The following is a 27937-nucleotide window of genomic DNA, read 5'->3' as shown; positions in this document are numbered from 1 at the left end:
AAGACAAAAGAGTAAATAAACCGTCCACGTGTTCATTGTAATTTACTGTTATACCCCCACCGTCGGACATGTGAGTTTTGAGATTATTGTATTCTCCTTGTCCGACGGCGAATATTCCACGCTGGCAAGTCTTACGTGACATGCTCGCCCCATGCACTCTCTTTTTCTGTCATAATTCCCATTTTTAATCATTATTATGTTTTCTTAATAACCAATTAAGAAAAGCTTTTATGTCGCGCTCGCCGGAGTCTTAACGCCGTGCATCGCTCATCATGTATCTTTCTCAATTCCGTATAAAAACGAAATTTAATTCAACAATAAAAATAAAAATAAATCTATGTAAAAAACAATACTTAATTAATAATCTATCATCAAGAAATAATTTGACTTGACTTATTATTAGGGATGGATTAATGTGTAAATTATACTACTATCCGACAACACATATATAGTTTAGCTAAACAATGCAACAACACAACCATTGGAGTAAGGAGATTTTTCACCAATAATAATAATGCTCTATATCATAAAAAATAATTTGATTTGACTTATTATTATGAATAATTGGTGTCTAAATTATACTAATATGGTCTAAACCATTTTCTATTTGCTATCTTTCTCAAAGTTAAGACTATCCGACAACAGATGAATCATATATCTATGACACCTAAATGAAGGACCAACATGGAGAGAGATTTGGATTCATGGATTGTGTGAGAATGAGACAAAACCTTTAGTCATAAGTTATGTTATATAAAAAAAACTTTTCTAACAATATAGTGATAATTCCTAGAAACTTAAGTATATTCTTTGGACATTTATAATCTAGGTAGTAAACAAATATCCATGATGCGGGCCATGTTCCTCTCTCCCATGTTACGTTTCTGAATATAAAACTATTGTACTATTATTTGATAAAAAGTACGCAATCATCTATTTTTAGTTTTTTTACTCCACAACAAGACAACTATCTCTACGCGGTTTAAAAATCATTTGACATAAAATTTTAAAACGCAAGTAAAATATGCGTTTGTGCCGCGATAAATATCACAATTGACGTTCTAAAAATTGGCTATTGTTGTATCGCAATTATAGACTGCAAAAAAAAAAGCCTGAAGATTTTAGTTTGTAATATATATATATATATATATATATTTATAATTTGGATTACTTCTACTTTGTAGTCCGATTTACCGCTTTAATAATTAGCAATTACAAAATCGGTATTCGTTATTAAAAAAAATCAGGTTCTTTTTTCTTTTACCATTTTTTCCATTTTAACAATTTCAACATCACTAAAAAATTTTACACCACTTTTTAAATTTATAGATACATTATATTTTAAACTAAACTATATTTAAAAAAATTAAAAAAAAAAAATAGACAGAGAAAAACGAAGGTTGACGTTAAGTGATGAATAATGTCACCACTTCTTCTCCTCCTCCATCTCTATCATCATCATCATCACCCCGAGGACTTTTTTTTTTCACTTCTCTTCTCTCTCTCTTTCAGATTTTATTTTTCCTTTTTCTTTATGATCTCTCTTTCTTCATCATCTTTAATACATCTTCTTCTTTATCGCATCCTCTACTAACCCTAGTTCCACTCACATTTCCCACTGAGATTGACTAAATTTGCATCGCCATTATTATTATTATCTTTTCATACAAGGTGACGATTTTTTTTTTCATAAATTTGCATCGCCTCTGATCTCACATCCACCGGAAGAGGAAAAGTTCAACGAAGTTAAAAAAATATTCCTTCGTTAATTTGCTTCCGCGGATTTTTTTTTTCCCGCCATTATTATTTATATTTTTATTAATCGGAAAATTAATCAAGAAAATGGAGAGAGTGAATCTGGGAGGTTTGGGTTACGATAATGGCGGAGGAGTCATGATGACTAGAGATCCTAAACCCAGATTGAGATGGACCGCCGATCTTCACGATCGCTTCGTCGACGCCGTCGCTAAGCTCGGTGGCGCTGACAGTAAGGCCTCCTCTTCTTCTTCTTCTTCTTCTTCTTCTTCAATTTTTTTAGATAACCGGTTTTACATTATGATTCCGGTTTTATCCGGTTTATTTTGTTAATTGGTTAAATTTTAAGTTAATTATGTAATTGGTTCCTTAATGACATTGTACAGAAGCAACTCCCAAATCGGTTCTGAAGCTGATGGGATTAAAAGGCTTAACACTGTACCATCTCAAGAGCCATTTACAGGTCTATATTTATACGAATTTGAAATAATATAACAATAATGTATAGTTTCAAGTTTTCAACTGTGGTTTTATTTTTACTTTTATACTCAAAAATGTTCATGTGTGTTTGTATGTTGTGCAGAAGTATAGACTTGGTCAACAACAAGGGAAAAAACAAAATCGATCAGACCAAAACAAGGAAAATGCTGGTATGTGTGTATTATGATCATAACAATAACAAAAATATTTTATGTATAACTTTATAATGTGTTAAGGCGTTGTACAAAATGGATTATAGGGATTATACATATATTGATGAAATTTCAGAAATTTTAAGATTTGTATATATATATATTTTAAACAGGAAGTTCATATGTGCATTTCGACAATTGTTCTCAAGGCGGAATCTCGAATGAATCAAGATTTGATAATGGTCATCACAGGTATTATATAAATAGATGAATCACTACAATGGATTTGTATACTTTTGGTTTTGACAATAATGTTTTAATGAACGTTACGCAGACAAAGCGGGAATGTACCTTTTGCTGAGGCAATGAGACATCAGGTTGATGCACAACAGCGGTTTCAAGAACAGCTCGAGGTAACAAGAAATGAATATTGTTTTCTTTGTTCTCTTTTAAACAATGAAACAAGCAATTTTGAATCTGAGTTAGCGGTGTTATAGGTGCAGAAAAGACTGCAGATGAGAATGGAGGCACAAGGAAAGTATTTGTTGACGTTACTAGAGAAAGCACAGAAGAGCATACCTTGTGGTAATAATGCAACAGAAACAGATTTCAATCTCGCACTTTCGGGACTTGTAGGAGATGATCATAAGAGCCACAAGGCGGTTGGTTTGGTTACCGATAATATCTCACACCTTAATGGTGATTCCTCTGATGATTTTCGGTTATGTGGAGAGCAAGAGAAAATAGAAACCGGAGGAGATGCAGGTGTTATTAAACCGGAATCCGGGTTTGTGCATTTCGATTTGAACTCCAAAAGTGGGTTTGATCTCTTGAATTCTGGCAACTATGGGATTGAAATGAAGCCAAATGTGATTGCAGATAGACATCCGTAGGTATAAGAGACATTTTCTTTTAATTTTTAATGTTTTCTTCTTCCTTTATCCTTATAGAATGTTTCAAAAATTGGCTTCATGTTTTCTTCACAGTCAAAAAAAGGAAAAATGATTATAAACCTCTCTCTTTTTTTAAAGTCCACTGATAGATTTTCTGTAAAATTTTTTCTGTAAAATTCTCTCCAGAATTTTGATAGTCAACTGATATAGTCCTCTCTCTTTATTTAAAGTCCTCTCTTCAGAATTTTAATAGATTTTAGGGAAGTTCATATGATTTTCTGTAAAATTCTTTCAAATCCCACCTAAAACCATGAGATTTGGATTTATGTACTTTTAACTAAACAAATCCTCCAGAATCCTAAAAATTATTAAAATCTTAATCCACAAAACTGTTTTGAATAACAGTGGTTTTTAAAGTAGATTTTTAAATCATCAGTTCAATAACAAAGGATTTTAATAGATTTTAAAGTAGATTTTTAAATAATCAGTTCAATAACAGTGGATTTTAATAGACTTTTTAAAATCCATGATTGAATAACATAGAATTTGTAAATTTCACACAAATAACTTAAAATGTTAAGTTGAATACACTACAAGAAAATGATTGATTTCCTACCGTAGAAATCGAAGGAAATTAGTAAGAAACAACGATTTCTTACCATTTTCCTATGAAAAACGAAAGAGGAAATAGCCCGAAGGAAATCAAAATTAATGAGAATTTGGAAGGAAATATCTTTCAAAATTCCTACGAAACTACTTTCGAAGGAAATCTCATAGGAGAAAAGAAAGAACACTGAAAGACAGTTTCGTCAATTTTCCTTCGAAATATTCAAAAGAAACTGTTTCCTTCGATTTTCCTTCTAATTATTTCCTTCCGTTTTCCTTCGAAATATTTCACTCCAGATTCCTTCAAAAATTTAATTCTATTTTCCTACCACAACTTCATTCTTTTTTTCTACCAAAACTTTATTCTATTTTTCTAGATCAAACCCCCCAATTAATTTTCCTCGTTTCCAATAAGTTTTGCATTTTTATAAATTCAAAATTGATTAACAATTGAAGGAATACATAATCCCAAATACAGTTTTATCTTTTAAGATCCATACAATTTTAACTATATATATATATATATATTAAAATTAATACCCCTTAATGGGCTAGGGCTGGACCGATTACAATGAAGACACAGTTATAAAATGGAAGCAATCGGAAATAATCCCCGGAATCATATCGGAGGCTCGGATCTTGCTGTATAACCAGAAGCAGAGAGTCAGGGCATTAGCTCCAGCGGATTCAAGGACCAAAGCTTTGCGGCAGACACAGCGGCTTGGAAAGACCCGGCGAGAGAATCGGTTCCCACCGTTGAGATCTCACCGCCGACCCACCAAACCTGCTACAGTATGAAACGATCTTATCTGCCACCGTCTCTAGCAATAGACCGCTCTCGTATTCCACCAAACACCAAATATTCAATACTTCAATAGACCCTCAATCAGTCATTTTTTTATCAGAACCAAACAAAACTAAGGTAATAGATTGAAATCGTGGCATCGAGCGAACCCACAGCTGTAGAGGATCGAAATAAGGTGGTGAACGGCAGCGGAAGCTTCGAGATATGATGGTGGTGAACGACAGCTAGAAAGATACTGGTGAATTCTTTGTTCATCATCATCTCGTTTGTCACAAGACTGAAATTGACGACATGAGTCTGTGTTTCAAAAAAAAAAAGTAAAGAACTTGTGTTTCATCGGTGGAGTAGAAGAGACATAGGAGAAGAAGAGAAAAGGAAGAAGAAGATATAGGCCGTTGGATTTAAAATATCAACGGTGGACAGTGCAATCCTTGTTTCAGTATATTAGCCAATAAGAAGCTTTCACTAATTACTATATTAATGTGTAAGAAAGCCATAATTATAGGAATTTTAATGGAAACCAGTATATTTGTTCTAAAATTTTATTTTGAAAATAATCTTCTAATATCTGACTAAAATAAATAAATTCTTGGGTTAGTGTTTTAGGATTAAGAAAATGACTTTATTTAAAACTTTAAGGGTTAAGTTTGAAAAAATTTATTGATTTATTTTGTAATTTATAGGTAGTAGAGATTTAAATTTATAAGTAAATAGATAAAAAATATTTTGTAAATGTAAAGTCAATATATATATATATATATATATATATATATATATATAAATGATTTTAAATTTATAAGTAAATGAATTAAATAAATAAAACTTACAATTTTCCTACGACTAACTATTTTGAAGTAAGTTGGTTGAAAGCATTTCTTCAATTAGTAGGAATTTGGTAGAAAACATATTTCGTAAAAAATTGGAAGGAAAACGTTTCTACGAGTTTCCTACTAAATATCTTCAGTATATTTTTCGTAGGAAATTAGAAAGAAATATTCCTACCAAATTCCTAACCCCTCTTTTCCTATTTAATTCGTTCTATTTTCCTTCAAAATTTTCTACGATGTTATGTTTTGAAAGAATTTTGTAGGAAATTTCCTACGAATTTCTTATGATTAAATTTCGTAGGAATTTTCCTCTCAATTTCCTTCGACAACTGTTTTTCGTAAAATAATTGTAAGTTTTTGGTAGGAAATTTGTTTTACCAAAATTTTGGTAGGAAATTTAGTAGGATTTCAGCATGTTTTCTTGTAGTGATATACCCCCCTAAATATCCTAAATCCCATCAAATTTTACAAAATCATGGTTTGAATACACCCCTGAAGCAGTGTTAATAATAATATCAGCTAAATACGAAATTACTGGATTTTTAACGAAGAAAGTTATTTAGCTTAGCAGTGTTAATATACCTTTTATTTATATCAGTGCCTTTCTGATATTGCTTACCGTTCATTCTTCTCGTTATAAACTTTTATTGCTTTGTGTATCCAAAATAACCGTCGTCTTCACCATCATCATGGCTTTAGCTTGTATCTCTGCCAGTAAAGAGAGGAGTCTTGAAGTTTTATCTCTGCCGGTGAAAAAAGAATCGAGAAGAAAAAGATCACAGTAAACAAAAAATAATGGCGGTATTGTTTCACTAATTTAGACGATGATATAATTCAACTTTTTTTTTTTTCTTTAACTAAAATGAGGATCAAACAAAAGATGAAATGGGGACTATAGATGAGATTTGATTTTCATTACTGATTTTCTCAGATCAATAGAAAATAATTATAATTTAGTAATAGCATACGTGTTATATTTTACAAAAATAATCGTTGTCTAAGTCTTTTACTTTACGACACCTATAATGATGCAATAATAAAATAAAAAAGGGAGAAAAATAGAGACAGACCAAAACACGAAGTTGATGTTTAGTTTTTGAGTTAGGATAAAGAGCTTAGGGACTACTCTCTGAATCCAGATTGGGAACTATAGCAGATGATAGCTCTATATGAGAAACCCTCACTGCCCCGATTAGCCTCTCAGGCAATTCTTCTGGTGTGTTCGCCTATATAAACGTAATCTCCGGATCATCCAAAAAATTTCAAGAGGAGAAACAATCTTAAAAGATCAAAGTCTTATTAGTTTTGTTAGATTGATTTACCTGTACAAGGAAAGCCATTTCGACAACCAAAGATGTAATTACGCCGATGACAAGACCGAGAACTCCATTTGCAACTGTTGATGAGCCGATATCTACATCTATCTGCATGGGAATTAAAATTGTTTCCTTGAGTTTACTGTTACGAGTATAGATCTTTTAAGAAGTTAGCAAAATGTGGACTCACTTCCAAGTATGTTGGACCGCGGATATAGTTACAGTCCACTGCTTTCCCGAGTAGACACGGAGTGCTTCCCACACTTTGCCTTACTATCCATGAACCCTGCATAAGATTGGATATCATGTGAATTTATTTGTTCAAAGATTTTACATAGAGAAAAAGAGAGAGAAAAACAGAGAGAGAGAGAGAGAGATACCTTGGGGACTAAAGGTATAAGCTTGAGCCTACTATTCCGAAATTCGTCATCACCATCAACAAAACGTTGGAAGAGGGATCCAGGTACGAGTTCTTTGGTCACGAAATAAAATACCATACTGTAGTGTGTTGATCCAGGAACCTGTTATAATAGAGGGGTTTACACATCAATCATGATAACTCATTTTATAGTTTGTACATTCTGTTGTAGTTCACAGGCAAAACTTACTTGAACATTTACCACCATTGAGAAAAGACCCTTCTCCGCAGCAACCTGAAACGATCAATAACATTTCAATTGGAAATTCCAAGTGACGACGAAGAGACATAAAAAAGGATAATAACATCTCCCTTTAGCTAACGAGGAACACAAGCAACAAGAATTAGTGTGCTTGTATCTCTTACTTGTGCTGCACAGCCCTTGCGTCTAACCACATGATCAATTCTTTTGGTGTCTTTGAACCAATCGACGGCGACGAGATCCATAAGATGCTTCCCAGCAGGAATCTTCAGTAAAAAGGTTGAGTGAGTACCGAAGAGGTAGTTTTGATGTAGAAGAATGTGCATCTTTCTAGTGCGTTCTAAATTAATTAGGGTAGATATTACGAACCTTCCTTTTATCTTCACAGAAACTCTTGCCACGGACTTTGAAGTTATTCCCATCAGAAATCCTCCAGCAGTTACGGGCATTTTCATTATCATCATGTCGCAGATTACCCGAAAAACAGGAGAGATCAATATCGAGAGCAGGTTCTTCTTCTGCGGTTTCAAATGGCACGAGAAATTTATAGAGATTGGATACTTTTGTCACCAACTCTGTAAGCATTAATGATAATATATAGACTATCAATTCACCTGTTTTCTTGGCATCAGTCTCCTGCTCCTGCTTACTCGCTTCAGGCTGAAATATAGCAAATGTGAAGAAAGACTCAACTTGATCAAATCTTAAGTTCAAAGAGAATGCTTGATAGTCCAACCTCTGGTTCTGAATCAGGTATCTGAAACTCGTCATCGTCATCCGAGTCTTCATCCATCAGCACCGAGTTTCTGCTGGCGCCATTTGTTTGATCAATAGAAAGGGAAGACTTATGCTGAGGCTTTCCACCTTTACTCAAAGCTAGGGAAGAAGATGCCATATTAACCATAACAGGGATCCTGATTGGCTGACCTCTATCATCTGTCTGTGAGAACCACTCGCGCAAACCTGCGATGAACATGAGTCCATGACTTAGAATGGCAGATGCATAAGTGCGGTTTCAAGAAGAGTAGAAGTCATTTTTCCACAGGGATCTTAATGGAAATGAGCACAAAAGAACTTACCACAAACACTGTTCAGCATTTGAAGAAGACAATGTTGTTGAAATGCTGGAAGATAACCTGAACCCCACCCTTTCAAATCGATTTGTATTAGATGTTGCACCTGTGTCCTAGGCCTTCCATTCCGGGGCTTTAGTGGGGCGATGTTAAATCCTCCACCTAAACAAGGGAGCATAATCTGCGTTAGATTGTAATACATAATATATTAGAATACTTTGGTGGTAGAAGACTTAGCATTAAACTTACTCTCAAGATGAGCCCGAACAAATCCAGGTTGTGGACCACAATTTTCATGCTCCCTAGAACGAAACAATACCACTTCACAGAAAGGGCAAGATAACTAATTAAAACTAGGTATATAATAGAGGCTGTCACTTCGGTAACATCCAATAAAAGAGAGGCTGTCAAGCACTAATATGAGTAGAAAGGGAAGGGAACATACCATAACTTCCATCGTCATTACGACGCCAATAGCGTACATAGCAGAGATCACGAGGCCACACAACCCTACAGACATCTTGATAACATGAGTATGACTAAACAGAGTTCCTGGAAACAACCAAGTAATATTCTGACTGAAAACGGGAGGATCACAAATGCTAATAGTATGGGATTATGTTAAACAAAATAAATCTGATAACCCTTGAGCTCCCCCAGGATAACTGGTCTATTTCGTTATGGACGCGACAAAGAGTTTAGTTGATTTTTTTGAATCAAATCTCTACATAGCAATTAAACGCGGATGTGTGATTATTACTAAATGATAATATTTCAGGTGCAATATTACATTGGAAACCAGTCGAGCAGAAGTCTGTGATAGAGTATTGCTGTGTGACCATCAACCTCTTCCACTAATCTCCCATTGTGAAAACTGCAGTCCCACCTGCCAAACCATAAGAAAAGAGGGAAAACAAAGAGCCTCAGATACAGACCAGAACACTCAAGAAGGAAACACTTTTGCTAACATAGAATTGATAAAAAATTTGGCCGAGACATAACTGTAGGATGTAGAAACAGAAGAGATAAAGACCCAACACTAGTGACAAAATATTTTACTGGTATAAAATATATCCAGTAAAATTTGCCAAATAGGATAGCATATGACTACAAGAAAATGAGGGGAAAGAAAAACCAAAAAAGATGGTCTCTTATGACCAGAATATAAATGAGAATGTTTCCTACTCATATCGAGTGCCATCCATGCTCATAACAAGCTCGAATATTTCCTCACATGTGGCCTCCACTACACCAACAGCCTTCATTGCCCTGCTGCAGCTTCTTGGCTGCATTCTTAGCACTGTAAATGATGGTTCTTGACTAAATAAAACGACTATGTAATAAGCAGGAAATTTTGCCATAAAAATGACAAACTAGTAGGCACTTCCATACAAGATAATCAACTTCAAGTAGCTCTTCAAAAATCCGTAGACCTGCAAAATGTAACTTTAATGCTTGCAAACACCATGCATAACCACTAACCATTTTGGCACTGAAGGAGACGCCAGTGTTTTCTCGAAAATGCTTGGTTGCTGGAACTCTGGTTTGACAACTCAGCATCAAACTCCTTAGTCCAGTCAAGTATAGCTTCTGGAGGGCCTGCATGTTTGTTTGAGGTGGTCAGATTGCATTGAGGATTGCAGCTGACTAAATTAGTACGCGTAGAAATGAATTAGGTAAAACCATTTCCAATAGTTGTCCTCCTCAATAAATCACGTCGAGAGTCATCTTCATCCTCCAGCGCACTGAACCTGAAGAAAATTGCATAGATTGTTTCACATAAATATAGGTATATAAAATCCAGCACAGTGTCCAACATCAACATTAATAATATATCAAATGATAATGGTCACTTTCCGCATGTCATTCTTAGAAAAGATCAGAGCTAACACAACCAAATTGAAAAGTCATAGTAATAATAGGACTGATGATTAAATCTTTCGTTAGTATCTAATATGATTATGATCCCGTTTTTTCAAGTTTATTTTGTGATTATGATCGCCACAAACCATACCATTCTCAACACAGGTCAGATATACTCTCTGTAAAGGAAGAACATAGGACTCTATGACCAGAACTTATGAATAAGGCAAAAGTCATATGATCAAGCAAACATAAGCAAGTGAGTTGTTGTAAGATAAATTCACGATGCCTGGAGAAATGAAGAAATGATGTTGATTATGCACTCACGGGCTTTCATGGTCTGAAGATGAAGCAGTCCTTCCAGCATCCATCCCAGGCTTATATTCAAAAGAAACATATTGCTGACCACTTGGTACTAGAGACTCTTGATGCTGAAACAGTGTAAGAACGGTAATCAGATAAGCATCAATCCTCAGATTTCAAGCGGCTACAGATAAATAAGACAGACAAGGCAGAAAATTTTGTGATTGAGGTATTGCTAGATAGAATTTACAGACCTGATCTATGACACACTCAATTTTTTCCTTCCACATTAAAGCTTCCTGGATGTTGAACGCTGCCATCTAGCAAGAACATACTCCACATGAACTAACAAAAAGCATTAAAATGCAGACTAACAAGATAAAAAACTATTACTATTACTATGAGAAAGAAAAGACAAGATACCGTGATTCTGTGGTGCTTTTCTTTCTTGTTATAGACAGACAACACGTAAACCATCTGCAAAGACAAGTCAAGAAAATAAGAAAACGCAAATCCATAACTGACATTACAGTTAGCCGGAACGAAAATGACATTACAGCCAAAGATATTCACAACAGTTATTATTTAGATGAACTGTTCCTAATCAGTTATACTATTCCCAAGTCAAGAGAGATAAACAGACAATGGTAAAACTTCACAGTATCACAAGAGTGAGAATCAGTAGGATCACATATACATCACGCAGAGAATGTTTTACTTTGCAAAAACCCACATTCTACTGGTAAACAACCCACATTACAACACATAATAACTTATATAGTAACTTCACAGGATCACAACACATAAGCACTTAATCGTAACTTCACATTATCAAAAGACTTAAGAATCAGTAGGTAAGCAAGCGACATTACAACACAAAACTCACATGTCCATGATGTGTCTTCAATCCTCGATCCTCAACTCTACAGTTTCCATCAATGACCATCGTCTTGATAGGCAGCTACATTCAACATGTACAATATCATCATTATCTATTAAAGTATTAAGTAAACCTTCTCTTTCTCTAAAGTCTCTATCTCATAACCACACTCTTAATTTGGGAAAATTCTAAATCCAGACTAGATTAATATGGGGATGTAATCAATGTTACCTGATTATCTTGAGGCTTCTTCTTGTAATAAGCTAAAAGACGAGGCTCCAACACGAAATACCTCATATGAATATACGATCTTCCGATCTTTCTTCTTCCATACCTCACCATCCATCCTTCATACACTACCTTCGACATTTCCTTTTTCTTTTTTTCCCACCCACCAAGACGATGAAATCGGAATCTTAGATCCAAAACCGAATCAATGTAATTCCGCCGGGGAGATCAATGACTTGGTTTGATGATCATCGGCGCCGGAATCTGGATTGGTGTTTGGATTCTCAGATTCTTATCGATTCCAAAAACCGGAAGATTTATGAGTCCCAAAAGTTTTGAAATTCCCATATAGAGAAATAAAATAAAATATAATTAAATTAAAGTAGAGAGAGAGAGAGAGAGAGAGACGCAGTGAAAAGATTCCTGAAAAGTAAATTTAAGAGGTAATTAAGGATTTTAAAATGGTTTAATTAATTGAGTAAAGTCATAGCAGCTCTGTTACATTACATGTCACGTTCCATTTACAGGCAAAAAAGCTCCTGTATTAATAATGATAGTTTTGTTTTGTTGACGAATGTTTTATAGATTCGAGATGCTTAACGGTAAATATAATTCATCATTAATATAATGTAAAGTTCCTTTTGCTTTTCACATGAACACACATGAATAAAGGCGGGGGTGTCAAGATCGATTTTTTTTACATAGTAAAATATTTAAATTTTACACAGGATTAAGAAAAAACAAAAAACCTTGAAAAAAACAAACAGGAAGATTTTATCATTTAAAAATTAAAATTATTATTACCCTTACTTTATTTTTTGAGGGGTTTTTAATCTGAAAAAAAAAAAAAAAAAAAAAAAAACTGAAATTGTTTTTTTGCTCAATAAGGTGCAATGATAGATTCTATGAGTTCTTGTAGAGGTGCGAGTTCTTTCTTGTCAATCAGTCCAAACTCCTGCCAATACCAAAAAGACAAGAGAGTTTACTGAAATGGCCAAATTGTAAAGCTTTTATTGCAGAGTAATTTAAAACGAGAGAACTCACATGAGTAAAGAGGATGAAATGTTTGAAGCAAGTGTTGAGATGAGCTTCTTCTTTGAGGCTAACGATTTTCTGGAAATGAGAATGGTATATATGTGCATACACACGGAATAGCCGTTTAAAGATCGTTTTCACCACATCCTTGAAGTTCTGAGGAAACGGTGCTCCTGCAACAAAACCGAAAAATTAGCACTAGGATATCAATATAGAACCTTCTTATGCTGATTGATCTCATTGACATTATAGTTTACCAAGCCTTTGAGGAAACAGGGTTTCATCATCGAGTTGAGTCTCGATCCAATCCATCAAGTACTCGACATATTTTGGAGCAGAAACCTCGATTGGCTTCTTGATCTGTACACCATCTGCCCATCTATATTCATACCTGTAAAGAGAATTTGACTGTGTTAACAAAAAGAAACATGTAAAGAAAGGTTCTATAGCAACAGTAACATAAGTCACATTACTGGTTTCACTGGTCAAATACACAACAGATAATGATCAAGCGGTAGGTTCACAGTTGACACTCTACTTAGAATTGAAGTCTATCTTTCGAAAATAAATTTGAGTGCAATAAAAATTTCCAAAAGAGAAGACTACAGAGATCCGAAAACATAGCCTACACTCTTTCTAATCTTCACAGTTGTAAGGACATCATAAGTTATTGAGCAAGCTTAATCGCACATCAGACCACTTGAAGACCCAAAATCTAATCACAGCAAGGAGAAAATATCTGATATGAGGTTTTGTTAACGAGTTTGTATCTTTTCAAACAAATGGGACGATCCTCTAATGAGTAAATTAGTCTCGAAGCTTGAAGCTAACTATGTACAAATAACATATAGTAAAAGAAGTGAGGCTATACTTGGGGCCAGCAGTCATTGTAGGACAGTTATCTGGTGTGCAGAACTCGGTAAGGGTACCATATAGCAAATTCACCTGATTGAAGAAATCCACAGCTGAAAAGAAAAAACAATATATCAAAAAAGCTATTGCAAATCGTAAAAAAGAAAGAGAAATCAGTAACTTTTCAACCCCTCCATAAAATCCCAAAGACTAAGTATACTCTAGAGGTAACCATGAGACTGCAAGCAGAAGTGGTACTCACTGTTTACAGCAAGCCATTCATTTGCATCCTCTCCTGGAGGAAGTCTTACAGCTTCTCTCAAGTTCCCACTTCCTAGGGTGGCATCTATATGCTTTCGTAGCTGTGCACCCTATATTTCCGAAAGAAACAAAACACTCAACACGGATCAAACACTAGATTTCATGTCAACTAATGAACGACTGCAAAACTCGAAAATAACAGAGGTTCAAAGACATAAATCATAGAAAGAAGACGGTCAGATAGTTTACAAACCTTGCTTCCAGAAGGTGCACTCTTTTTAGGACGGAAAGTCTTCTGATTCCTATTAAAAAAAGTAAAGAACATATGTTATCATCGATGCCAAATAAAAAGCAGTCTGGATAACCTGTTAAAGTAGACCTATACATTATAACATGATCGAGTCAAAACGGCTATAAGTGCAACAAGAAACAAAAATCCAGTCTTTATCCTAAAACAATTTTTTGAGAACAATCACTGCATATGACAGGGATGTATTACTCTCTAGTTTTGGTTTCAATCATGAGTTCTGAGGAACGAAACAATTCTGATCAATCATTGAATGCATAGCTAGTAATATGTTTTCCAAATCTGGGGAGCATAAATATGAACCATCATAATTATCACTAAGATTTGAAGCACTGGTGACAAATTTACAGCACCAGTGATTTTAAATCCAATCACGCAAACTCTAACCTGTGTTAAACTCGTCCATGAACACCTTCCAAAACACACTACTTGTATACATGACACGATATCAAGTTCACAAGATCCGGTAAACGGATCCAATTGCTCAATTCATAAAATCAGATCAAAAACTTATTAAGATATGTAAACACACACACACACACACAGACCCTCAAATCATCAATTCAAATCTTAACTGTATTAAAAACGAATCAGCAATCGATAAAGTAAGGTTGATACTTAGAGATCACAAGTTCTGATTAGCAAATCACAAAAACGAAACATAGAAAACCAAAATTAATCCGAGAAAAATTCAGAATAAAGCCACACGAATCCATGATCCAACACAATTACAATGCACAGGAGATCCTAAGAAGCAAGAGATTGAATCACAGAAGAAATCAAGATCACTAGTTTTTGTGATTGTGACAAACAGATCTGAGATTGCAAAACAATCAATCCAAAAGATTAATTCAACAAAATTGAACACAAAATTACGCAGAGAGAAACGAAGAAGAAGATTCTCTCACCTCCCAAGCCCAAAGAGACTCATGGCGACAAAAAGGCAAAGCGAGAGAGAAAGAGATTCGAATTAGCCTTTTTTTTTTTCCTCAGGTGGAAAAATGAATGAGAAAAAGAGAAGTCTCTCTGTAAAGACAGACGGGGAATAAAAGTGAGATGAGTATTATTTATATGGTGAAGACGAAAGACTCGTTGATTCTCTTTCTCTCTCCTTATTAGCTGGCATATTTTCTAAATACCCCTTCACTTTTATAATGTTTAGATTTATACCCTCAACTAATAAATTTTCTTTAAGAATCAATTATTAGCTGAAAGAATTTAATGTGACCCATTTTTTTGGGACGGGTTATCCGATTCACGGGCTTCGGATATCTGTCCAAACATTATGATAGCTTCATAATTCATAAATAAGAAAACAAATTAAAATTTATTAATTGAAAAATAAAATATAGGGAGATTGACACTATGGCACACTTTTGATAAAAGTGTTCTCATTCTAGCATACTATCTATCTATGAGGCACTGTTTAACAACTTTTTACACTATTCACATAATTTCTTGACTATTTTGTCTTCTAAATATAACAAGAATATGAGAGATTGTTAATATCAAGAAAAAATTGCATTCTAGCACACTTTTGAAACTTTAATAGCACTCTAGCACATTTTTTGTCCATAACACACTTTCTTATATTGAATTGTCAAAAACACCCTTTAACTAAAGCATCTCTCTCTCAATTAATTTTTTTTTATGCACACAATAATGCTTAATAAAAAGGAAGATTTGCATAGAGACACACTTTTTGTCAAAATTTTTGCAAAAGACACACTTTCTAACCATGACACACTTTTTGGCCAATTTTACATTGTTCAATTGATTTTTTGACATTTTTACCCCTAAATATAAAACATAAGTCTTAACTAATAAATGGGAAGAGTAGATTTGATAGGATTTGTCACAAAATAATAAGAACCATTTGATTGAAACTATGTACTTACAATTCAATGGATAAGATTTTCTGTCACATTTCTTTTTTTATTCTTCACTTTTTTTTCTTTCTCTCTTTATAATTAATTTATTTAGTTATTATGACATATATTTTCCATCTTGTTTTTATGATTCATTATAATTTTATTTTTTTCTACATTTTAAGATCCATTTTATTATTTTTAAAGTGAATAATTATAATACATATTATCCAATTATAGTTGAATATTTGTTAATTGTGTGGATACGTATTTGTGGATATCAATGTCTTATTATGTGGATACGTATTTGTGGATATCAATGTCTTATTATGTGGATACGTATTTGTGGATATCAATGTCTTAATTGTGGATACTTATTTTAAAATCAAGTCCACATGGATGATGAATGTATGGACATGCTTTGTATTTGGCTGATAAACCGATGATTTATCATGGCTGACCATATGGATCATAAGATCTGAAAATTGTTGTCCACGAGACAATGACCATATGGTCAGTTTATTTGTGGCATCAACAACTAATTCCCCTATGTTGCAAGTCTATAACACACAAAAAAATCCAACTAGTCCATAAGCGTTTTGTTTCGAATCCACATGTATTATGCGCACTTAGTTATGCTTATAAACTATTAAAGAAAATCAGCAATAACAGTTTTTAGTAATGTCTAGTAACATATCTAAGTACGTTTACACGACAAACATATTTCACAACAATTTTTACTCCTCTTTGCTCTGCAAAACACAACCAATTGTGGGAGTGTGAGAGAATCTGCAATATCAAATACATGAATAGACGATGTGAAAATAAATTATTTGAACTGTTGGATCATAAGAGAAACGAGTATGTTCAGTCATACAACCATCCACATAAAACAATCCAGGTTTATTCATATAAGTATACGACCATCCACACAAAACCTATCCACTCATCCATATCCATTAAGTTAGGTTCATATATCCTTCTATACCACTTTATAGACAAATAACCATCTATATTATGCTGAAAATCATATTGTTTTCAATAGAACTTATCTTCTTTTCGTTAGAAAAACTTATGTAAATAAAACCAAGCTTATTTACTTTAGTGGCATTATGTGTAATCTTAAATAAAACAAACGTAAAGCTACAAACAAAGTACATATATAGAGAGAGACACATGGGATGAGAGATGACATTTGTTCTCAGTTCAGATATGAGTGTGAGAAAATAAAGCGTAAGATGAGAAAACTACTAATGGGGATCGTGAACTGTCCATTATTGGTTGACCATTTGTTCACTATTAAATGGACACAAGAATGTTTAACAAAACCATTGTTTTTGGTATATTGCTACCAATGTTTAACAAAACCATTGTTTTTGGTATGTTTAACAGTGACTTAGTTTCTTTGTACCATCAACAACCAATTCTCCTATATTACCTTTCTTAAAAGTTTTTGTGGAGAGAACGAAGCAAGTGAGAACGATAACAATAGAAGATGAATTGGAGATCTATGGTTTTTTCTTATTTCTCCTTTTATTTTGTAGTGAAATATTTTCTTTTTAATATTTGGATTGAATGTTTTATTAGGATTAAAAAAACAAATTGGATTTCAAAATAATTTGGTATTTATCCAAGTCAAAGCTTTGTATCTAGATAATGAAAATAAATTAGAGATATGAAAAAGAAGGTAAGACAGCATGTGTGAGAATGAAATCATGGAGGGAGGGAGATGAATTGAGTATTTAGAGTTTCCCTATTTTTTGGTAGTGAAGATGTTCATTGGAAAGAGAGAGAAAGAGAGATGAAGATGATGGATCTGAAAAATTAGAAAATTATAAAAAAATAAGAAAAAAATAAGAAAAAAATAAGAAGATAATGCTGTTAATAAAAAATATTGTGAGGTTTGTTGAACAAGAGATGTGGCTAATATGATATTTTGTTTTTTAAAATTGAGTATTATTGTATGCATAAAAAGAATTGGTTGAGAGAGAAGTGGTATAGATAAAGGGTGTTTTTGACAATTCAATCTAAAAAAGTGTGTTGTGGACAAAAAGTGTGCTATTGTGATATTAAAGTTTCAAAAAGTGTGTTAGAGTGCAATTTTTCTAACTACATCTTTAGTTCAACAACCCTCACAATATCTTTTTTTTTTTTTAATTTACAGCAATATCTTCTTGTTTTTTCTTTTCTTTTATAATTTCTTAATTTTCAGATCCACCATTTTCATTACTCTCTTTCTCTCTCCAATGAACATCTTCACCACAAAAAAATAGGAAAACTCTAGATACTCAATTCATCTCACTCCCTCCATGATATCATTCTCACACATATTGTGTTACCTCCTTTTTCATATCTCTAATTTATTTTCAGACTCCAAATACCAAGCTTTGACTTGGATAAATGCCAAATCAATATGAAATCCAGTTTTTTATTTTTCTTTTCTTTTATTCTTAATAAAACATTCAATCCAAATATTTTTAAAAAAAATTTCACTAGAAAATAAAAGGAGAAATAAGAAAAAATTATAGATCTCCAATTCATATTATATTGTTATCATTCTCACTTGCTTCGTTCTCTCCACGAGGATTTTTAAGAAAGGTAACATATGAAAATTGGTTGTTGATGACACAAATAAAATAATCATATGGTCATTGTCTCGTGGACATCACGTGGTCAGTTTACATGTAAACTAACCATATGGTCATTGTCTCGTGGACAACCCTTAAAAAAACAACATATGGAAATTGATTGTTGATGCCACAAAGAAACTAACCATATGGTCACTGTCTCGTGGATATCACGTGGTTAATTTACATGTAAATTAATCATATGGTTAGTATTTTGTGGACACCACCGTATTTTGTGGACCACATGTAGATTGGCACTATGGCACACTTTTGATAAAAGTGTTTTCATTCTAGCACACTTTCTATCTATGAGACACTTTTTAACAACTTTTTACACTATTCACATAATTTCTTGACTATTTTGCCCTCTAAATATAACAAGAATATGAGAGAGTGTTAATATCAAACTAGAGTTTAAACAAAACAAAATATGGGGACCATTTTTACTATCAACTAAAACAAATAAAAATGTTTTTTTTTTTATCTCAAACACTTTTATGTCATATTTTTCTATTCTTCTCTTTACTTTTTTTGTTTATCCTCTTTTTCTTCTCTCTTTGTAAGCATTTTATTTAATTATTATGACATATATGGTTGATTTTATTTTTGTGATTCATTATAATTATATTTTTCCTATATTTTAAGATCCATTTTACTATGTTTAAAATGAATAATATGTGGATACTTAAAGTATTCATTTATAGTTATTCATTTATGAATAATATGAATAATTATTCATTTATAGTTGAATATTTGTTCATTATTATGTGGATACTTAAAGTATCTTATTATGTGGATACTTATTTTGGATGATCATATAAAAACATAAGAATACATGTAAACTGACCACATGATATCCACGAGACAGTAACCACATGGTTAGTTTCTTTGTGGCATCAACAATCAATTCTCATATGTTGTTTTTTTAAGAGTGTGCCATAGTGACAACAACCATATGGTGTCCACCAAATAATAACCATATGGTTAATTTACATGTAAATTAACCACGTGATATCCACGAGACAGTGACCATATGGTTAGTTTCTTTGTGGCATCAACAATCAATTTCCATATGTTGTTTTTTTTAAGGGTTGTCTACGAGACAATGACCATATGGTTAGTTTACATGTAAATTGACCACGTGATGTCCACGAGACAATGACCATATGATTATTTTATTTGTGTTGATATGCTCAAATTTACCCTAGAGCTACTCTCTCAAATTAAGAGGTCAATGCAGTACTTAGGGGTCGAATTCCACAAGGACTCAAGACTACACAATAAATTATAGAGTTTTATAATTATGCTAAACAAATTGATTTAAATAAAGAAAAGCAATGCAAAATATTAAATAAAGCTGTTGTAAATTCAGAAGATCAAAAAGCTAGGTCTAGGGAATTTCTCAGGAAATTATGAAATATTAAATCAATCAATTAATTAGGATTCAAGCAATTAAGAACAAATCTAGAACTCTAAACACTTTTGTAAATTAAATCAGTTCTCACTGCAAATAATATCTAAATTTAAAACCAGAAAATCCAAATCTCTTTGCAAAATTCTAGGTAATAAATCAGCTTTAAAAACAAGTTTAGATTTTTCACAAAATTATTAAATCAAATCTCTTTGCAAGAAATAATTTTGCTCATCAAAAGGTTTTACCAGGAAAACAATTATATTCTCATATCAATTTATTTTCCTAAAGTATTAATTCTAGATGGCCAATCAAGGATTAATATGAAGAACAACCTAAGATGAAGATCTAGATAGATAATGAATCCTAAATAAACAGATCTAATAATTCATAAAATCCCTGTGAAAAACCCTGAACCTAACAAGCAAACTACTCAGACATAATCAATGAAGAACAAGACATGATTCTGAATAATAAGCAATAGAGATTAAAAAGAGTGAGAAGGAGTTCAAGAATTCTTCTCTACAAAGCAGATCTCTCTCTCTCCCAAAAGCTCTCAAAATCTCACAGGGTTGCAGAAAAATAAAACTTGCTAGAATAAAACTTAAGGGTTTGGAAAACCTAAAAACTATATATATATGTCCTAAAACACGTCAGGGACTAGTCTTGCAAATATGGAAAACTTCGGGCAACTTTGTAAAACTTCCAAATTTGGCTCTCTCGTCGGTTTGGACTGGGTGTCGATCGATGCTAAGGCAGTGTCGATCGACACCATCTCCTCTGATCGATTCCAAGTTGATTTTTTTGCGGATTATTGCTCCAAACTGATCCAAATTGCTCCATTTCGCTCCTTTCATGCTAAAAACCTGTAAAGACTCAAAAACAATCTAGAAACAAATGAAAAGACACTAAAAGACTCCTTGTATCATGGTTAAAAACCACAAAAACTATGATATATCAACTCCCCCAGACTTAGCCTTTGCTTGCCCTCAAGCAAAACAGAAACTTAGACCTGTGAAAGAGGTTTGAAAACTGGGAACTCACTCAACTGCATAATGATTCTTATTTGCACTCTTCATTTACCTGACTCAAGAACTTACTACTTATACTTAACCATGATTAGCATCAACATTCCTTACTCAAATCCCACAATCCCTTGGAATCTCTGAAATCTCCATTGTCATCTCATTAGTCAATATTAAAGCATAAATAAGGTGAATTCTTACCTTGGGTGTATTGATCAGTGGCATGTGGACTTTCTTCAGGCCAAGACATTCTTCTTACATCTCCTTTCCTCTCCCTTTTCTCACTTCCATTATTTTTTCTTTTTTTTTTTTTTAAATCAAAGGTGTAAGCAAATACCGGGGTCATCGGTAATTTACCTACCCCTCGCTTCCAAGCTTTGTGTGATCATTTGACTCAAGAGTAGAATAATGAGGTCACTGGTAATTTACCTACCTCTCTAAACTGATCAAAATCATCTCATCTTTTATTCTCTCTTTTTCTGATTTTTTTTTTTTTTAAAAAGCACTGAAGGGAAGAGAGAGGGGAGACATACTTTGAAAAATTGCATTGTCTTGTATGGTCTGAAGAAGAAGTCTAGTCCACTGATTTCCAACCCCAAAGTAAGAGATTAAGTCCGGTTAAAATCCTGATAAAAGTTGAGACAACGTTAGATCAATCAGATATCCATTGAATAAGGGCTTTCAGGATTGTTGATAAGGCTCATAGTCTTTCTAAGCTTCAGTTCTGAGATCAAGCATAAACAAGTAATCATTAGAGTGTTAGCCAAATAAGAGAAATCATTAGCCAAGATCATAATTCCCAAAGATAAAAAGAAAAATTTGAAAAATTTGACTCAAACTTTATGGTTTTGACTGACACAACTGAAACTCAAAAACAGAAAACATAGTTAGTAACTAACCTCCCCCAGACTTAAACAACACTGTCCGCAGTGTTATCAAGTAAGAGGAAAACAAAAATAAAAATAAAATAAATAAAAATCAAAAGAAAAACCTACCAGTGGGTTGCCTCCCACTAAGCGCTTGTTTTCAGTCATTAGCTTGACTGTATTGGAGCTCAGGCATCCGGTGGATCAGAACGTGGCAGTGAAGTCCTCTTCATCCAAGGTGGTGTATAAGCTTTAGGTGCATGAGGCTTGCCAAGGATGTGAGGAACAGGACCATGGTAGGATTTAGGTATGGGAGGATATCTTTTCTGTCCTGCAAAATCATCAACAGAAGAAACAAGCGCTCTACGATAATCTCGTGGCTTGGTTAACTGCAAAACAGTTTTTATCTCTTTGAAATTCTTATTGATGATAGGAGGAAGTTTAGGAGAAGGAGAGGTGTACCTTTGCCTTACCTGAGGACTCTGGAGGGTGGAATGGGAGACTTTCTGTTTGGGAACAGGTTTCTGTCTTGGAGCTTCAACTTTGGACAAGCTTTGTCTCAGATGTGGAGGGGTGTCGATCGACACTGAGCCTGATGCCCGTGTTGCAGAAACTTTTTCAACAGAAAAAGTCTGTCCATCAATAGTAGGAGCCCTCCTCAGCTTATCCATCTCAAAATGCATACTCAATCCATCCACATTCAGTGTTATGTGTCCCTTCTGCACATCAATGACTGCACCAGCTGTAGCCAAGAAAGATCTTCCTAAGATGAGAGGATCTTTAGGCTCTGTATCATACTTCAGCACCACAAAGTCAGTGGGAATCATGAAGTTGCCAACCTTAACTAGAATATCCTCTAAAACACCTTCAGGAGTTCTTCTGGATCGATCAGCTAGGATTAGAGAAATCTGAGTTGGCTTGAATTTTGTCATCCCAAGTCTCACAGCAACAGAATGTGGCATCAAGTTGATGCTAGAGCCAAGGTCACAAAGTGAGTGTGAAAACCTTCCTGTGAAAATAGAGCAATCAAGTACAAAGCTTCCAGGATCTGGTAACTTCTCTGCAGTCCTACATTGAATGATTGCACTCACTTCCTTAGAGACAACCACTTCCTGCTTTCTTTCCTTCTTCCTCTGAACAGGCTGGTTCAACAGAATTGCACTAACATCCTTAGTTAGAAGTGCTCCTTCTTCAGGGCTCAAACCATTAGATACCATTCTCTTCACATACCGCTTAAGAGGTGGTGAAAGCTTTACTGCATCAATTAAAGGCATCTCAATCATCACCTTGTCCATCATTTCCTTGCATCTAGCTTCCTCCATCTCTTGCTTGGACTTTCTTGGCTTGGGAAAAGGAACCTTAGGCTTGTAGACCCTTTCAACTGTTGGAACCTGAGATTTCGCAGCTTTTGGTTTCGTCTGAGATGAGTGTCGATCGATACCCAGGTGGTGTCGATCGACACCATCATCTGAAACCGAGAATTTTGTCGATTTTTCACCCAGTTCGGCATAAGCAATTTCAACAGCATCTTCATCCCTCACAGATATGGCATTGCAAGCATGTTTAGGGGTTGACTCAGTTCTTCCAAGAAGAAAACCCTCTTGTCGTTTGACAGATCCAGCAGTCTGAATAACCTGATTCTCCAACTTCTTGACATGAATGTTCAATGCTTCTATCTTCCCATTCAGCTCAGTGTAGACATTGTCAATCTTTCCATGGAATGTCACTGTCAAATTCTCTTGACCTTGTAAAAGCTGCTCAAGCATGGCTTCCATTCTACTCTCTGAAGAATTCTTAGGAGGTGGAGACTTATAAGATGAGTTCCCATATGTCCTTGTATAGCCATTGTTCTGTTGTTGCTGCTGATACTCTGGCTTGGAAGTGTAGCCTGAAGAGTTCCCACTGTAAGACCTATTGCCTTGCTGATTTCCAAACCGCTGTCCCTGATTCCCATACACATAGTTCACATCTTCCTCTTGGTGTCCTTGATCAGGTTCTGGCTCATATGTCTCAACCTCCGCAGCAAAATGAACAGATTTCTTACCCATAAGGAGATTATGCACTGAATCCAGCTTAGCATTAACAGAAGCTAACTGGTTTGAATCAAATCCTCCATGCAATCTCTTTCTTTCAGCATCTGCTCCCTTAGTGCTATTGCTAGAAGCCAAATTCTCAATCAAAACTTCAGCATCTTCTGGAAATCTTGTTTTGAAATTCCCATGACTTGCAGCATCTAAAGCTAACTGATACTCCCAGTCGCACCCTCTGAAGAAGATACTTAGCAAGTGAACCTTTGAAAAACCATGGTGTGGATAATCCCTCTGATAAGCTTTGAATCTCACCCAAGCTGCCTTGAAAGCTTCATCTGGTCTTTGCTTGAAAGTGGATAGCTTGACTCTCAACTCATCTGACATTGCATCATCATAGAAATGGTTAAGGAAAGCCACTTTGACATCACGCCAGCTTGTCAATGATCCAGCTGGCAACTGCTTCAACCACTGAGATGCCTCTCCTGCAAGTGAGTATGGGAAGAGCTTGCAGAATATGAAGTCCTCAGTCACTCCATTAGCCTTGATGCTAGTCACCAGATCCTCAAAATGCTCAATGTGATTCAAGGGCTTCTCATTGGGCAAAGCAGAGAAAGGTCTTTGCCCAACTAGTTGAAAGTACGCAGGTTTCAACTCAAAATCATTCCTCTGAAAAGGGGGAGGAACAATAGCAGACCGGTTCTCATACACCAGATCAGCCCGATTATAGTCAGCAATGGTCCTGATCAGATCCCGGTTGTTCTCCTGTCGTCGAACGGGGTTCTGTACGTGGTTGGCAGCTCCACGTCCGTCTGCTGCAGGTGGGTGTCGATCGATGCCACCTAGTTGGTGTCGATCGACACCAAGGTTTGGCTCATCAACGACACCAGCTTGCTGGTTCACAACAGCCTGCTCGTTGACAACAGGTTCAGGAATCACGTTTCCTTCTGCATCAAGCTTTTGGCCCTGCTCATTGCGCAAATGGCCCTCTTGATCCCTCAAAACACCAGCCTCACTGCTAGCCCGCTAGCCTCACTGCTAGCCGCCCAAACGGACCCCAAGCTGGCCCTGCAGGGCATCGATCCTAACCCCTCACTGGGCAAATGGAACTATTCATCCAAATCCACAGTAGGTTATTGGTGCACCAGGCGTTCCTCGAACCCTGGTCCCCACCCTTTAACAACCTTCCCACAGGACAAGTTGCCACCAATTGAGATCAAAATCTCACTCTCCCAAAAGCTCTCAAAATCTCACAGGGTTGCAGAAAAATAAAACTTGCTAGAATAAAACTTAAGGGTTTTGAAAACCTAAAAACTATATATATATGTCCTAAAACACGTTAGGGACTAGTCTTGCAAATATGGAAAACTTCGGGCAACTTTGTAAAACTTCCAAATTTGGCTCTCTCGTCGGTTTGGACTGGGTGTTGATCGATGCTAAGGCAGTGTCGATCGACACCATCTCCTCTGATCGATTCCAAGTTGATTTCTTGCGGATTATTGCTCCAAACTGATCCAAATTGCTCCATTTCGCTCCTTTCATGCCAAAAACCTGTAAAGACTCAAAAACAATCTAGAAACAAATGAAAAGACACTAAAAGACTCCTTGTATCATGGTTAAAAACCACAAAAACCATGATATATCATGTGTCATCAACAACCAATTTTCATATGTTACCTTTCTTAAAAATCCTCGTGGAGAGAACGAAGCAAGTGAGAATGATAAAAATATAAGATGAATTGGAGATCTATAATTTTTTCTTATTTCTCCTTTTATTTTATAGTGAATTTTTTTTTTTAAATATTTGGATTGAATATTTTATTAAGAATAAAAGAAAAGAAAAATAAAAAACTGGATTTCATATTGATTTGGCATTTATCCAAGTCAAAGCTTGGTATTTGGAGTCTGAAAATAAATTAGAGATATGAAAAAGGAGGTAAGACAATATGTGTGAAAATGATATCATGGAGGGAGTGAGATGAATTGAGTATCTAGAGTTTTCCTATTTTTTTTTGTGGTGAAGATGTTCATTGGAGAGAGAAAGAGAATAATGAAAATGGTGGATCTGAAAATTAAGAAATTATAAAATAAAAGAAAAAACAAGAAGATATTGCTGTAAATTAAAAAAAAAAGATATTGTGAGGGTTGTTGAACTAAAGATGTAGTTAGAAAGATATTTTTGTTTTTTTATTAAGCATTATTGTGTGCATAAAAAAAATGGGTTGAGAGAGAGATGCTTTAGTTAAAGGGTGTTTTTGACAATTCAATATAAGAAAGTGTGCTATGGACAAAAAGTGTGTTAGAGTATTATTAAAGTTTCAAAAGTGTGCTAGAATGCAATTTTTTCTAAAATATACTCCCTCCGTTTCAAAATATAAGATGTTTTAGAGAAATTTGTTGTTTCATAATATAGGATGTTTTCAAGTTTCTATGCAACTTTAAGATTACTTTAGTATTTTATATTATGTAGTATTGTTTCTGATTGGTTGAATTTGTTAAAAGTAAATACTTCTTAATATGCGTGTTTTAGTTAAAACATCCTATATTTTGAAACGGAGGGAGTATTATTTAGATCAGTTATGAACTTTTACTATTTGGATCTGTATATGATTCTTCCAAGTTTTTAAAATAGATGAGAGCAGATTTTAGATTCTAAATAATATTTCACTTTGATTACATAGAAATTAAAAAAAACTGGAATTTTGTCTTTATAGGGAAAGGGAAAGCAATACAAAAATTGAGAAATTGCTTCCACCATGACATTTTTAAATATGTTTTCATTATAAAAAAAACTTTTACATAATCCTTTTTTTCAACGTTAACACAATTTGTTTTTTTTTGTGTGTGGTCAACTTACTTCATTAACCAAAGAACCTGTCATAGAGTTGTAAAGCAAAAGATTACATAATTTTGAGAATTACATCTCGCTTGCTTGGCCAATCTATTAGCTACACTATTTGTTTCATTGCTTGCTTGCTTATATGCTTACAAGTAAAGTAATATAGACGATCTTATAATGTCAGCAAGATACTTTGCGATTGGAGAGTGTTTCCATAGAAAGACATATTGCGATCAGGCAGTGTTTCCATCTTGGACTGATGTAGTGTAGAGAATTATGTTAAGAATTCAGATCTCCACGTAATGTTAGGTTCGTATATCCCACCCAATCTTCAAAGATCAATGACTGCCAAGCTAAAGAGGTTTATAGCACATGTTCGAAGTTGTGTGTGTACCTTCTTCGTTATATAAGGAACCTTAAAACATTTTAATCCGGAAAAAAAAAATGGAGTTGGGATTAAATGTGCAACACACGAGTGACAAGGCTACTAAAAAATATACATTTTTTTTTTCATCTTTATATCAACTTTCAACTTGGAAAATAATATTACTGGATGAGTAGGGCAACTTTTGTTTACCTCTCAACATCTCAGGTTTTAGGTTCACTCCACGCCCAAAAAATCACCATGCATGTCCGATTACATAGGTATTCATGTCCGGATGCTTTAAGGAAATAAGACAGCTTCTAGTGTCAGAACTCAGAAACAGGATAACAGAGAAAGTGTAGACAAGCTTCCAGCATAAGCTTTTAACTTTAACTTTAAAGAAGCTTAAAAACCTTCAAGTTCTAAGGCTCTAAGCAGTTGGGAGGTGATTTAATACCTATGTGTACATACGTTTTATACCATGTTATACACTAGAATTTTGTCTTTTTTAGAAGTTTACTAAGGTTCAGAAGGAACGAACAAAGACTAGGAATAAAGAAAAACAAAAAACGAAAAGCAAAAGGGATTAAGATATTATTTCATTATAGGCAAGGTATAAAGTTACCTCTAGTGTGACAATAACACTTTAATGGT

General features: G+C 34.4%; 3 protein-coding genes across 11 annotated transcripts; 1 reads left to right on the top strand and 2 right to left on the bottom strand.

The window, feature by feature from the left end:
- The first annotated feature begins 1419 nt into the window (after positions 1–1419).
- LOC104771788 (myb family transcription factor PHL11-like) lies at positions 1420–3442 on the top strand. The gene is made up of 6 exons (XM_010496369.3): positions 1420–1987; positions 2142–2218; positions 2339–2405; positions 2561–2639; positions 2722–2800; positions 2885–3442. The coding sequence occupies exons 1-6, from the start codon at positions 1843–1845 to the stop codon at positions 3278–3280; spliced, it is 843 nt and encodes a 280-aa protein (XP_010494671.1). The 5' UTR covers positions 1420–1842; the 3' UTR covers positions 3281–3442.
- Positions 3443–3739: 297 nt separating this feature from the next.
- Positions 3740–12350, bottom strand: LOC104771787 (protein ENHANCED DISEASE RESISTANCE 2-like). 9 transcript variants are annotated; one of them, XR_015593693.1, is made up of 24 exons: positions 11805–12350; positions 11580–11654; positions 11117–11170; positions 10948–11013; positions 10718–10821; positions 10211–10278; positions 10010–10126; positions 9920–9960; positions 9713–9813; positions 9318–9413; positions 8973–9037; positions 8777–8848; positions 8534–8689; positions 8191–8417; positions 8069–8114; positions 7824–7972; positions 7619–7720; positions 7443–7487; positions 7215–7355; positions 7025–7120; positions 6841–6942; positions 6589–6744; positions 5954–6226; positions 3740–3870 (listed from the first exon to the last, which is right to left on the bottom strand). XR_015593693.1 is itself a non-coding variant. In XM_010496365.3 (22 exons), the coding sequence occupies exons 1-22, from the start codon at positions 11940–11942 to the stop codon at positions 6634–6636; spliced, it is 2172 nt and encodes a 723-aa protein (XP_010494667.1). In that variant the 5' UTR covers positions 11943–12350; the 3' UTR covers positions 6428–6633. The 9 variants fall into 9 exon arrangements, 7 of the variants coding, with proteins under 7 accessions (XP_010494667.1, XP_010494670.1, XP_087362221.1 ...); XR_015593694.1 differs by lacking the exons at positions 3740–3870; positions 5954–6226 and having other exon boundaries at positions 6428–6744; positions 8191–8260; positions 8382–8417; XM_010496365.3 differs by lacking the exons at positions 3740–3870; positions 5954–6226 and having other exon boundaries at positions 6428–6744.
- Positions 12351–12478: 128 nt separating this feature from the next.
- Positions 12479–15409, bottom strand: LOC104771786 (MOB kinase activator-like 1A). The gene is made up of 7 exons (XM_010496364.3): positions 15165–15409; positions 14203–14251; positions 13951–14059; positions 13708–13801; positions 13094–13227; positions 12846–13009; positions 12479–12756 (listed from the first exon to the last, which is right to left on the bottom strand). The coding sequence occupies exons 1-7, from the start codon at positions 15185–15187 to the stop codon at positions 12682–12684; spliced, it is 648 nt and encodes a 215-aa protein (XP_010494666.1). The 5' UTR covers positions 15188–15409; the 3' UTR covers positions 12479–12681.
- Positions 15410–27937: the final 12528 nt, after the last annotated feature.

Source organism: Camelina sativa, chromosome 20, assembly GCF_030686135.1.
Source record: "Camelina sativa cultivar CO46 ecotype springtype chromosome 20, ASM3068613v1".
Classification (NCBI taxonomy): domain Eukaryota; kingdom Viridiplantae; phylum Streptophyta; class Magnoliopsida; order Brassicales; family Brassicaceae; genus Camelina; species Camelina sativa.
Note: the sequence above shows the minus strand (reverse complement) of the source record. Positions and strands in the feature narration are given on the sequence as shown.